This window comes from Phoxinus phoxinus, assembly GCF_949152265.1.
Source record: "Phoxinus phoxinus genome assembly, chromosome: 23".
NCBI lineage: Eukaryota > Metazoa > Chordata > Actinopteri > Cypriniformes > Leuciscidae > Phoxinus > Phoxinus phoxinus.
The window spans coordinates 7,587,322-7,601,496 of NC_136898.1; the positions used below are offsets into that span (position 1 = coordinate 7,587,322).

General features: G+C 36.8%; 1 protein-coding gene across 1 annotated transcript; it reads right to left on the reverse strand.

The window, feature by feature from the left end:
* Positions 1–379: 379 nt before the first annotated feature.
* On the reverse strand, positions 380–1,437 carry bhlha9 (basic helix-loop-helix family, member a9). The gene has a single exon (XM_079598884.1). It carries the CDS (start codon positions 1,321–1,323, stop codon positions 481–483), a length of 843 nt encoding a protein of 280 aa, XP_079455010.1. The 5' UTR covers positions 1,324–1,437; the 3' UTR covers positions 380–480.
* Between the last annotated feature and the right edge of the window lie 12,738 nt (positions 1,438–14,175).

Genomic DNA, 14,175 nt, shown 5'->3' on the forward strand with positions numbered 1-14,175 from the left:
CAGACACAGACATGAAGGAGATTTCTGTTGACTTTTGCTACAGAATGTCATCCTGTTTGCAGTTTGTTCAAGATCAAAGCTCCATTTTTCCAGAAATGAGTAGAAGGCAATACAAACACACACACAACTTCTGCTACATACGTAAACACAGAAATATTCCTTAAATGCTCACCCTTGATATGAAAAAGAGTCAGTGTGTTACTATTTTGCATATTTTATTACGAAAATGAAATGCAAATGTTTAAATTCAGAGTTTTTTTGTTTGTTTACTAATGCATTACTTTTACAAAAAACATTCATTTTTCATTACATATAATTTTCTCTTAATGCAATTAACATTAATAATAATTATATTTATTCAAATATGTACAGTGTTTCCAAACAGTGACCTAACCACAGAAAGGCACCTGTTTACAGGTGTTGGCGGTGATGCTCTCAGTATTGCCCTTGACAGTTCTCGTGCTGAGGCATGAGTGTGAATCACAGTGTGTTGTAGCAGTGCTGAGGCCCAGCGTCCTGTAGGTTACCCATGTGCCAGGGCAGAGACAGCGTCTGCAGTGTGTCCCCGTAATTGTCTGTATGATTCGGGCCACAAGAGCCCCAAACTCCTGGCTGATACGTCCCGACATCCCCTCTCCGCCCGTACCTGGGTGGGCTTGCCACACTGCTTGGTGGGTAAAGCTGGGCGTCAGCTGAGAAACACGGGTAGTGAGGGGACGGCGGACAAGCAGGGCCCGTAAAAACGTGTTGCTCGGAGGACAGTCTGTGCAAGGGGTTTTGTATATGGTGGGTGAGCGGCTGATGCCAGGATAGGAAGTTTTGGGATTCGAGGCGGACAGGAGGCGCCGGCTCCGTCTCTGACCACAAGCCGCCAGGCGGACCGTGACAGTCAAGGTGGCTGCAGGGCTTCCCCGTACTCGCAGGTGGGTTGTTGGTGAGAAACACAGACAAAGCAGAGATTCGATTGATGGCTCTCTGGAGCGTGGCAATCTTCGACAGGCGTTTTCCGCCCAGGTCATGATGCAAAGCCACCCGGAGCGCGTTGAAGGCCTGGTTATAATCCATGATGCGTTTCCTCTCTCTCACGTTGGCCGCCACTCTGCGTGCTTTGGAGCGCACCGGTCTGCTGCGTTTCTTGCTCTGTCTCTCCTCCAGCTCGCTTAGGGTGCCGTTGGGGTAACACCCTGTCAGGCTGCTGCCATCGCTGCTGTCCAGCTCCTCGGACCCTTGTAGACTCCCATCCAGTTCCTCCTCGGAGAACTCGGAGCTGGTGAAGCTTCCTCTGCTCGCCATGGAGAACCCGCAGACTGTTTCCAGTGTCATCGACCTCCCGTGAAAGAGTCTGGATGGCGCTTTCACACACTTCTCTGACGACCTGTGATTACCTGCGATGCCTCTCGACAGGTCGGGCCTCTCTTTAAAGCACCTCGTTTAGGAGTCACATGGTACAGTCACCTATAAGAAATGCTGGTGTTTATGAGCTCCCCAAGGCAAATTCAGCTACTCCCTCCTCAGACACGCCTTCCGCTGCAAGATCTGCACAACCACATACAGGCCATGGAACAGTGAGTAAAACTCAGAGGCAGACAAATAAAAACACAGACACCGAGTATGTTTTAGATATGCACACATCTCATAAACTGTCGGAAAAAGTGAAAACATTACTTTTTCATGACAACACTGCCATCATCAGTGATGGAGAATGAGCTTTTGGTGCCTTTGAATGAGGGCAAGTTGACCTTGAACTTTGGCAAGGCCCAGATAGAGAAAGTGCTGGCACAGATAATATCAAGCAATATGACCAACACATCTAATAACAAACAATGCTAGACTTTTAGTCAGCTGGCCCCAACGCTTTTAGTGGATGGATATTTACATTTACACATTTGGCAGACGCTTTTATCCAAAGCGACTTACATTGCATTTCAAGGTACACATTTTACATTCTTATCAGTTATTGCTTTCCCTGGGAATTGAACCCATGACTTTGGCATTGCAAGCGCCAACACTCTACTGTTTGGGCTACAGAAAAGCATATATGTAGGATATGTGGTTCATTGTATAATGACATTCATTTATATGTAATATATTTCGTCTCTGTGTGTGTATCTTACATATAAATATAATTTGTTTAATCTTAATGTGTCTGTTTTATGTATATTAATATGCATATACTGTATATGTGTGTGTATGTATATATACTGTTATAACAGTATAACAGGTTCATGTAGGTTGTCTACAAACCGGAAGGTTGGTGGTTGAATCCCCGGTTCCACTTGACCAAGTGTCGAGGTGTCCATGAGCAAGACACCGAACCCCAGCTGCTCCCGGCGAGCTGGATGGCGCCTTGCATGGCTGACAGCGCCATCGGTGTATGAATAGGTGTATGTGAGGCAACATGTAAAGCGCTTTGGTGGCCATTGGGTCTGTGAAAGCGCTATATAAATGCAGTCCATTTACCATATAATATAAATACATACATTATTATCAGTGTTGGGGGTAACACATTAACACAAGCTGCATAATCAGATTACTTTTTCAAGTAACTATAAAGTAACATTACTTTTAAATTTACAACAAAATCACTTGCACAGTATGATATATTTCCTGCAGTTGAGTACTCACAATATCCCAAAAGTTCCCAAAGATTTTTAATTTCAGAGAAATTCCCATTTTAAATAATGGGCCGTCCCGGCATTCCTGTTCACTTGTCAATGACGTAATATCCGCGTTATCCCTGGACATGAACAACAGCCTTACGTCACGCTCACGCTGTTGTTGTTGTTTCGTTGAAACATTATGGACCATGGCAAGCAGACTTTGGGGGAAAAATTATTAGAACTAAAACGAGTATCAATATCAGCGTGGCGTTTTCGGGCTGTCGAGCTCCACATCCTTGACAAACTTCGACTTGACACTTGACAGAGACGCGCTCTTGCATGTAGGCCTACTTTATTAGACAGGTGAGCAAATGTAACATAAAACTAATCAAAGTTATATAGTTCAACTTGATGTAATGTTAGAATATGATCTGTATACTATGTTATTCTAATTTGATCTAGCTTACTGCTAGTCTCATACAGACAAACTAACACATAGAATAACATTATAACAGCACTTGCGGGTCCTTATTATATCCGTGAGACTCGCGTGTTGCGCTGATATAACGTTAACTGTTAGCCTTGACAGCGCACGGAATAAAGTTGCAAAGAAAGTTGCTCCGTCTTCGACAGCAAGGTTGTCTCTCAATAGCAACCGTGCCCTACTTTATCCCACATGTTAAGAACATAAATGTAGTCATTCATTTCATAAACATTATTAGATCCATCAGTTTGACGACAAGTTCCATAATTCCGCCGGAATTTTGCGTCATCAACGTACGCCTTTGTTATTGTAAAAGGTGAGCGACCCCTAGCGGCGAAAATATTGTAGCTTTAAAAATGAATAAAAACAGTGAAGTGCAAACTCTCTTTAGTATTAACCAACGTCTTTGCTGCTGAGCTTTGTGATCCAATTCAACCATACTAATAAGCAAAAATGACTTCATCACATAAAAAAAAATCAACTTTTTTGTTATATTGCTGAAGTGAGTGTTGAACTTTCTTCAGGAGCAGAGCTGACAGGTTTGTTTGAGCTTCGCCCTCTACTGTACAGTTGTGAATTTGCATTTCCTTCAGCCTGAGCCTTATTCTTTTCACTTTTGGTGTGAAAGGCTGGGCCTTTACATTTGCCAAAAATATAACTTTTTGTTATAAAAAAAACAAAAACAAGCAAGCCCAGCCCAGGTGAGAAAAAGTTACGCAAAAGTAACAACACATTACTCTCCGTAAAAAGTAACTAAATAATGCAATTAGTTACTTTTTATGGAGTAACGCAATATTGTAGCGTGTTACTTATAACTTTCCCCAACACTGATTACTGTTATACTGTTTAAGTAAATAAATACATAAATGTTAGTAAAATAACTATACATTAAAAAAATAGATAAAATAATTACGCCTATATAATCTAAATGAATAAAAATAAATATATTCATATTATATATGCACAAGTAAGTATGTTTTACATGTAATGTATATTGCATACCACACATTTATTGTTAATTTACAGAGTTTTATTTTGTGACACTTTGTTTTAAAAGGGGTAAATGATTTTTAGCACTTTGTGTGATAATGGCTGAACTTGTGCTATAGTCTTCAAGGGCAGCGTCTCAGTTTTCTGGTGTGTCTTGTGATTAATTACATGGGTAGTTCAATCTAAATTTGTCTGTTAGTGCTCATGACAAATTGTACATTGATCAAATAACTAGTATTTTGTGGATTTCCTCTCATGTGTGAAGGACTTGCGATCCATTATTTACATTTGTCCACAGATACAATTATCATCTCCAGTGTGCGATCTCGGCGCTGTTGGTGCTGGGCCTTGTGGGCCATATAATTTGAGTGTCTTTGTAACAAACCATAAATCAAGCCCGAACAGCACCCGAGGATAAGAACAGAAAGACACTCGGACTTCAAAGCCTGCAAAAAGAGAGCAGGTATTTGACAATTATAACATGGCTTGAGCAGCGCAGTTACACACTGTGGTTAGCGCTGACAGGGGGAACGCATATTTTGTTTGGTTTGTTTTTTGATAGATTGCATGATGGTCATGTTTCTAGTTGTGCAATGAGGAATCTGTTCTGTATCTCTACAGATCTTTGTCCTTTCACTGCCCGCAGCCTAATCATGTCCTGCTGCTATATCATGTCCTCTAATCCGAAGAACAGTGGCTGCTGCAAGTCAATAGTTCAGTGCTAAAGCACTACTGACAGCTCGTCATTCATACCATGGATAGGAGTCATCCTCCCAGTCTTTACTGTACAATGTTAAAAAATTTTTTTTTGCATTATTCTATCATGTTTTTTTGGTGCTTGATAAACGCATCATTAGGGGCATCCAGGGCAGAAAGACAGACAGAATGAGAGGTCAGACTTCTTCCTCTGCTCCTCTTTTATGGAGGCTGTCTAGGCTGATTGACGCCATTCCCTAAAACAATTACACGGCTAACAGTTGGACAGTGAGAGTGCAGTTAACTTTGGGACTGCTTGTCTTGTAGACCATGAGAAAAGAAGATAATTTTGTCTTGAGCATAATTTGTCATTATTAACCGCAAGGAAATGTAGACATTTTTGCTCTATGTAAGCAAATATGTCAATATAATTATAATACATTTTACAAGGGTTATTATTATTAACTAAAACTTTAAAAAAATAAAAATAAAATAATCTGATATATTAAAAAATATATTATATATATTTATATTAATAAACTGAAATAAGTTGAAGTTAAATCACTAAAAAACTGAAATTAAAATAAATTAAACCTAAAAAGCAATATTAAAAAACTAATAAAATTACAAAAGCACATAAAAAATTAATTAAAAGCACATGAAACTAAAAATATACAAATTAAATCCAATTCGAAAATATTAATAAAACTAATAAAAACTAAAATGACACTTTTTTACAGTCCTGTCTGATAAATGTTTTGCATAAACGGTAAATTGTTTATGTTTAATACAGAACAGACAGAAAAGAATAATAGACAGAAAAATTACTTTTTAAAAATCCAACCAAATTTGAAAATAATACTAAAAACAGTTAATAAAACAAATGTGTATATGCACACACATTAATATAACAAAAACCACAACAACAAAAAACAAAACAAATATGAATCTGTATTTGTTTAACAAGAGAAAGCATTTCTATTTGAGCTGATTGCAGTATATGTTTAACTGTAATGGCCCTCAAGCTCAGAGATGTAATTTTTGGCATGTAATTGATTTATTCTGTTCAGGTTTGAGGTGTCAATGCCAAAGCCAGTTTTAATCGCCGCATTAACAACAAGTTAGCACAATGGAAATATCATAATAAATATTTCCATTGAACAATCCGGCCCAGGAAGAGATCAGCACTCCACTCAGCAGCCTCTGATTTACGAGGGGCCCCTGAGAGATTTATGGCCTCCCAGAGAGAGCATGAAATCTGCACCTCGGACCGTCCAAATCTCTCCCTTCTGACAGATGACAAGACACTAGCAATTATCAGCCGCCAAGAATAAATCAAAGCCTTTACTGCTCGTCCTGTGACGCCCTTAAAGAAATAACCGTTTTCAAGGTAAGGGGAACCTGCCTAACCGCACTTTCCTGAGATTTGTAAATCTCTGGCCTGAGCCACTATAATGAGCAGTTGTTACCCATGTCTTATTAGAGGTCTGTAGAAAGCGTTATAGATATTTATTTCCTGAGGGACCATTAACGTAATGAGTGAGCACAGCTCTGTCCACTAACCTTGCCATTGCACTGGTATGTTAATGCATGTTTGCAGCACTTCCAGAGGAATTTTCACACCTCTATAAAACTTAGTTGCTCACTCTGAAAAGGATTTCCCCCTTCCTCTTAAATAAAAAAAACAACAACTTACACATATATGTTGGGTTTCCATGTTTCATGGGGACATGTTTATACTGTACAAACTGTATATTCTATATCCTAACCCTTCCTCAAACACCCCTCCCTCACAGAAAAAAAATCAGCTTTTAAATTTTTTTACCTATATGACCAAAAATGCCCACACAAGATCAAACATTTCTGGTATAAATATATTTTCTAATGGAGACATTTTGTCCCAATGGCCAGCATAACCTGAACCACAAACACATTTTATTCAATAAAATCTATTTGTTTGCATGAAACTGTGTTTACAAACTTTATGGGTGAAACATCAGAAAAATAATAAATGATATGCTAAATTTAGAAATGTAAACGTTTTTAGACAACAACGATGTACTAACAATTTAAAAGTTTGCGTTTTCCGCGTACAGATTACAAGGTTGTCAAAACAATCCCCGTTCACACGGATCTGCGAAAATGACTAAAAACGCTGTATTATTTATGCCAGGCCAGTAGTTGGCGATGTCACTGTAAAGAAACACTACGCGCCTAGACTGAAGATGTAATACGCATGTACGATAACGGTATCGTTTTCAAAAATTTGCACCCGTTTTACTCTCTTGATAGCTGTCAATCATATCTTCTGTGGAAGTCTCAGTACCCAAAAATGTTCTTCCAATCATTGGATTCAGTCCGTACAATGATACTATGTCCTGCCTGTCGATGTATTTCCATACCTCCGCGCACCTGCTCGCGCAGACATCACACGTCATCAGCACGCTCCGTAAGGCAATGCCGACAGTCACCCAGCACCGCAAACAAACAGCAGCCACCTTTTACAGCTCCTCCTGAACCAAAACATCGAGCTTACGCCTCGTCGTAACTGTAATTACAAGACGGCAACCCGCGAAGTTCTTTTTTGGAGCAGTTCACGTCAAGACTTGGATTTGAGATATGAGGTAGTTTAATGCCGTCTCTCATGATGCTTTGCAGACTCTGCTGTGTGTGCGTTCATGTGTTTTGAAGGAGGCGTGGCTTTGGAGATGCTCTGAAGGGAGGGTGGGATCTCATGCTTTTAAAGCTAGATTGCTATTGCTAGCCACTCCAAAATTGCCTACCCTACCTTTAATCACATGATCATCATCAGAAACATAATTCACTCCCATTCTGCTTCAGTCAGGTCAGTTTTTTACTGATGTAAGAGAAAAACAAGGATGTTCCGTAAAGAGACCTGAGAGATTAATTTTATACTGTATCTATATTGTTTTATGGTGGGAAGAGGAGAGGTGACTCTTGCACTCCTCCATTCTTCAGACTTAATAACCTGCATCCAACTTTAGAGTCATCACATTTCCCACTCTCACTGCCGAGGTGAGAGTCTTGTGAGTCACACGCAAACACGTATCGTCTATGTGTCGAGTGACTCAGGAAAGTTTGTGGAAAATATCCCTTGAGAAGAAGCTTTAACCATTATGTGTACTGGAAGTCATCATACTGCAGCTAGGCCTGCCTCTTAACACTGTGCATGTTTTTCAATATGAAATGCCTTCAGGGAGCGCTTGCTCACACATATCTACAGTATGCTTAAGGGTTTACAAGAGTTGTCATCATGGTGGTAAAGCTATGACGCATTCTTGTTTGGTGGTAACCCAACATAAACAATACAATATAGTGTGTAATAAAACAGCTCTAAAATAAATCTCTTATTTAACAGCACAATTTCTCACTTTTAAAAGTGATTTGTGCATGGTGATAATAAAAACGTTAGTCACCATAAAATCAAAATTTACAACTTTTTTTTTTGTGGAATATTGCAGTATTTATTATAATTCATCTGTGCATATCTTTTTTTTATTCATGTGCCCTCATAAAATTTAATCAAAAAATTCCCCTCATTCTTGCAGCAACATCTCTTCTCTTCTTCTCTCCTGATGAACAGTTTACTGGCGTGAAGGCAAGACAACCTGTCACTCACATGACATCACTGTAATAACAAACCACAATGATTTTAATACATTTTTCACTTTTTTCACACAATTCATAATAGAGAGAAAAAGACTATTGTAACTTCCATTTCATGCTGACTTTAAAATGTTTAAACTAAACTAAAAAAAAAAAAAAGTATAAATAAAAAAAACATGCACATGGAAATTTGTCTGATCCTTGACACGATCTCGGGCAGCAAAGTTGATTTTGCGCTAATTTGATCTAACATTTGATGTTTTTTAAAACATTGTAGATTTAAGTAGCAAATGAGAATTGCTCAAATTATTGAATATATTTTGAGACAAATGTATTCTTAATGATTTTCAGTTTTATTCGAGGCGCATCTGCTGTTGGGGCGAAAGGCACAATAATTAACATGATATAGCTCACTGACTTTTCTATTTGTTGACATGGTTAGATTCAGATGGTAAATATCAGATATTACGTTGGGTATCCACCTTAGAGATTATCACCGTATTTATAATGAAAGCATCATATTTAAAAAAAATTATATATTATATATATATTTCTTTATTACTACTTAAAATCTATATTAAATTATGATGGGATCTCCTTCAATGCTTTCAGAATCCTTACTTTTTAAAATATTTTTTTCTATCTTTAAAATATATTTTTATATAAACAATTTTAAGGACAGTATATTTATTGAACATAAAAATAATTATTTTGTTTATCAAAATAAACAGAAAATAGTTGAAACTTTGCTAAAGTGATTGTTTTGAACAAGTATGACTCTAAAGACATTTTACCTTAAGTGTTTGGATCAAAAATGTGTGTCTTTTGCTCCATGCTGGAGGCTTTTACACTGTGTGTGGGGTAAAAGTCCCACCTTGCCACCTAATTCATAAGAGCTTTTAACTAAATAAACCACTTTTATGATTTATTTTCCACACAAAATGTGTTGCTCCATCAATGTTAGATACAAACATATATATATTTTCTGCAATTATACACTATGGGAGTAGTGAAAAGCACATTTTTCTTAAGGTGTGCCTTTTGCCCTGTTGTACCCTATAAATTGCCTAAATATGTGCACTTTTTTGTGCAATGAGAACATGTTTTTATTTATGTATAACACATACATTTAATTAGAGGTGTCCAGGTTTATGACTAGTTCCCACGCCACCGAAAAGGGAAACTATTCAGACTCATCCTCTGAACTAGACCTTACATTGTACATAGACCTACACCAAAACATTGTTTACATATCGATTGCCTTGCACCCGTGCAATATTTTTATGAAAGCAGCATCACCTAGTGGTGAAAGCATGATGGACCAGTTCACATATTTCATATAGCCTATTTCACATAACATCCCTGACCGACATGTTCAATAATGTTACATTTTAAATCAATGACTTTGTTTTCACACAAACTTATTTTAAAAACAAAAAGCCGTTTAAAATACGCATGCGCACATAGGAGATAAGCTTGAGCGATTGTTGAGTGGGTGGGCAACAGAAGGGTGCGTACAACAACTAATGACCTAATGTTCATTGTTGGCTGTTCCTTTAAAGTTAATGGACACAGTATATTACATATTTATTAAACTCCAATACCACTGGGGCAATTTAGCTATTACTAATAATAACTAGCTCTTTACAAACGTGCCCGAAAAATCTTCAGTGAGTGAGAGATCGCGCCAAGAGCGCCAAATGAAAACCTGTGATGCATGCGACACAAAGAAACACGTACGTTGAAAAAGAGATGCGAACTGTAAAAAAATAACAATAATTACATTAACAATTAGATAATAATTTAGGTTTGTAGTTACTAGTAGCAACTTTTATTTTAGGTAAGTTTACGCAGACATTGAATTTCTCATAAACGAGCACTCTGGTCTGGTGCCCAGCGTTTCTGATATGTTTAGTCATGATAAATATTAATACAAATTATTTCTGTATTTCACATAACGAAAAGCCAAATAGTATGTATGACAGGGAAAGCCCTAATTCCTCTATTTTTGTCCGTTATCTGTCATGGCAGCAGGGGGCGCTGTAATGTGTTGAGCTCAGAGGATCTTTGAAAGTACCTGGATCTCGGCTGCTCTTTTCCAGTCGGTGTAAACCATAGACTGTTAAAAAAATATTTCACAAAAAAGACACAAGCTTGAAATATAGACTTAAGCTTTTTTCTTACATAGGCAGTGTTTTTGATACTTCTCTCGTCTTATGAGTTAAGGTAAAGTCTGTATGGGTTATACGTTTTGCCTGCCTGTCTGGTATTCTATTTAGCCTACTTTGTCAGTGTTGTTGTTGCAGTAGATTTCATTTTATTTAGAGCCTTTTCCTGTGCAACATCTGTTTTGTTAACATTAATGCATTACTTCAAGGGGGTTGTTTTCAGGCCAAAGACCCCTTGGTGGACATGAGATGGGTCAGGGACCACCGTTGTCCTGAATATAGCATTTTCAGCCTGGATAATAATAATTCACGTCGTAAATTACCATATTAGTGTGTGTGTATTCATGTACAGAAGTAAGCACTTATACATTGCATTTTAATTTTGCTTAATTTTTATTGACTTAACAAAGAATATATTTGATATAATTTAAATCACTGTAACAGTAATTCTATTGTAATCTTCCTTTTTTTTCCATCTTCCAGCATCATTCTGCTTTTGCCTCAGGCTGACGGTGACATTGATGATGACCCTGCAATTCAGAATGGTCCAGCAACTTTTTGAAGGTAACACTGGGCTATATTTGTAGATCCTGCTGATTTTCTGAAATACTCTGAGATATATGAGCAAGGATTTTCTTGCTAGGTTTGTTTCAAGGTGCAATCTGATATTCATTTAGTCTTTAAAAGCTCAACCCGACAATGATTACTCTGCATCTCTCCTGCTCTCTGTGTTATTTCTGAAATGTGTTCCCACTGATGACGGCAGATTCGAGATGCCCTGCTGGAACCTTCTTTCAGAGATCAAATATAATGGTCTGAAATAAGCGGGAACAGATGGACTCGGATCTATTTTAGTAGTGTGATCTGCGATGCAAGAGAATCTGACGGATGCTTAGAAGCTGGCGTAGCAATCTTGGTTACTTTCCAGACAAATTTTAGTGTCAGAATTAATTATTTATGTTTGTTGTCTAATCATTCTGTTAAAAAAAAAAAAACAAGACTCTGTTTTTAGCTTTTACACAAAATAAAGTAAGCAAAAAACTAGAAAACCAGAAAATCCATTGAAAATACAGAGGCTAGGCCTTAAAGGGATTGTTCACACAAAACATGTAATTCTGTCATCATTTACTCACCCTCATGTTGTTCCAAAAATGTATGAATTCCTTTCTTCTGCTGAACACAACCGAAGATATTTTGAAGAATATGGGTAACCAAACAGTTGATGGGCCCTATTGATTTTAGTAGTATGGCCAAAAAACAAAAACAAAATACTATGGAAGTCAATTGCTACCGTCAACTGTTTAGTTAATGACATTCTTCAAAATATCTTCTTTTGTGTTTCACAGGTTTGGAACAACTTGTGAATAAAGGGTGAATAAACGATGACGATGAATTTTCATTTGTGGGTTTACTTTACTATCCCTTTAAACGTCATTGAGAAAACTACAGCAGTTGCAAACTTCTAATAATCATATCACTACAAAGCTAATACATAGAAAAGTTTAAATGCTATAAAAGAGTTTCTAAATACAAAACAAGCCTTTTTTAATTTTGAAGTTAATGTGTGTAGAGTATTGTTTTAAAAAAAAAAAAAGAATATCGATTGTTTAAGAAAAATACTTTTTGTGAAGAAAAGAAGATAAATACATCTGAGACACAAGATTTCTTTTCCTGTTGTGTCGTGTGTATTTTTTGTAGAAAATCTTGACATATGGATAGACATAAAGCGTTTTTTGCCCTTGAGCATGTCAGTGATGTTCAACTTTTCTGAATACTGCTTCAGTTTGTGCAGCTTCCAGTGTCATATGCTTGTTTCCAGTAGGTGGAGCTGTGTGCTCACTGCCAATGTGACTGGGTGTTAAAAGATCAATTTTCAGTATATCAGCTTTCCAGGAAGGTTTTGGTTTTAGTGTTAAGTTTCCTTGGAGTCAAAGGTGTTAGTTTGAGCTCTCCAACAAACACTTTGATGCATTTCAGGTGGATGTGAAGATAATGTGAGACTTATTTTTTTTCCAGTGGCTTTTGCCTCTGTTTATTAGTCACAGTGAAGGATGGACAAGAAGTTACTGAGGTGAGACAGGGGGAATGGGACTGGCTCATAGTCTCTAATAGACTCTCAAACCTGCATTACTTGCGTAAGCACGATGGCTCAGGCCTGTCAAGAACATGTGCTGCACTGCGGCTCTGACAGAGAGCGTCTCATCTGAGTGAATCTTCAGCAGATGTCTGACCCGTATTCTCTCAAACTCCTGCTGTGAAATGCTCTTAGTTAAAAACAAAAATGACCTAAATGAGTGGAATTCAACATCCAAAAGGGACAGTTTACCCCCAAAATTAACAATATGTCTTTATTTACTAACACTCATGTTGTTGCAAACCCATATGCTCCAATAGGGACATAAAAACCAAAAAGCACCATAAAAGTATCATTAAATTCAAATTCTTTCAATAAGCCATACGACAAGCTTTGTGCGAATAACAGACTGAAAGTGAAGTTATTTTTCACTGATAACTTGCCTTTCCCTTCACTAAGCTCGCATTTACATTTAGTCATTTAGCAGACACTTTTATCTAAAGCGAATTACAAATAAGGAACATCACAAGCAATTTATCATTGGACGATACTTCCAACAGTAAACTAGATAAAGAAGCTGGCTTGAAAAATAATTTATAAGATTTAATTATAGGATGTGCCTACAAATATTGTAGCAGGAAACTAAGCTAAATAAGCTGGACAAAAAATGCTTAAATTGTCTTCAAATATTGTTGTAGCATGCCACATTGGTTATACACGTGATAGCCAGTGTTATTTTGACACTGTTGTATGTAAATGGCTGTTTAAAGATTTTTCCAAAATTCTGAATTTGTAAATAATTACAGAATTTATAATTTTTTGAGTGAATGATTGCTTTAATACTAAGGTGAACATTGTCTTGGCATCAGTGTTAGGCAAGTTACTCTAAAAGAGTTATTAATTACTAGCTACTAATTACTCTCTAAAAATAATGACTAAATCACATATCAGCCTTGACCAGTTGAACAATATAAGGATAGATATTTTAATTCTTTCAAATAAATAATATAAAATTGCATAAATTATTCTTGAACTGACCAAAATATGTAAAGGGGAGAAGGTTACATTAAAAACTAGGGCTGTCAAAAGATTAATCGTGATTAATCGCATCCAAAATAAAAGTTTGTGTTTGCATAATATATGTGTGTGTACTGTGAATAGTTATTAGGCTATGTATAAATACACACACATTTATGTATATATTTAGGAAATATTTGCATTTATATACTGTATATACATTTATATAATTTATATTATATATATAAATATATATTTTTTTTATTAAATATATACATGATTGTGTGTGTTTTTATATATATAAATAATTATTCACAGTACACACACATATATTATGCAAACACGAACTTTTATTTTGGATGCGATTAATCACGATTAATCTTTTGACAGCCCTATTAAAAACATAAATTTCAACATTAGACGGTACGTTTTGATGTTGTTTTATAGAATTGTTCTATAGTCTGTACAGTATTTGATGCGATTACATCAGAAGTAACTAATTAGTAATTCCTAACTTTT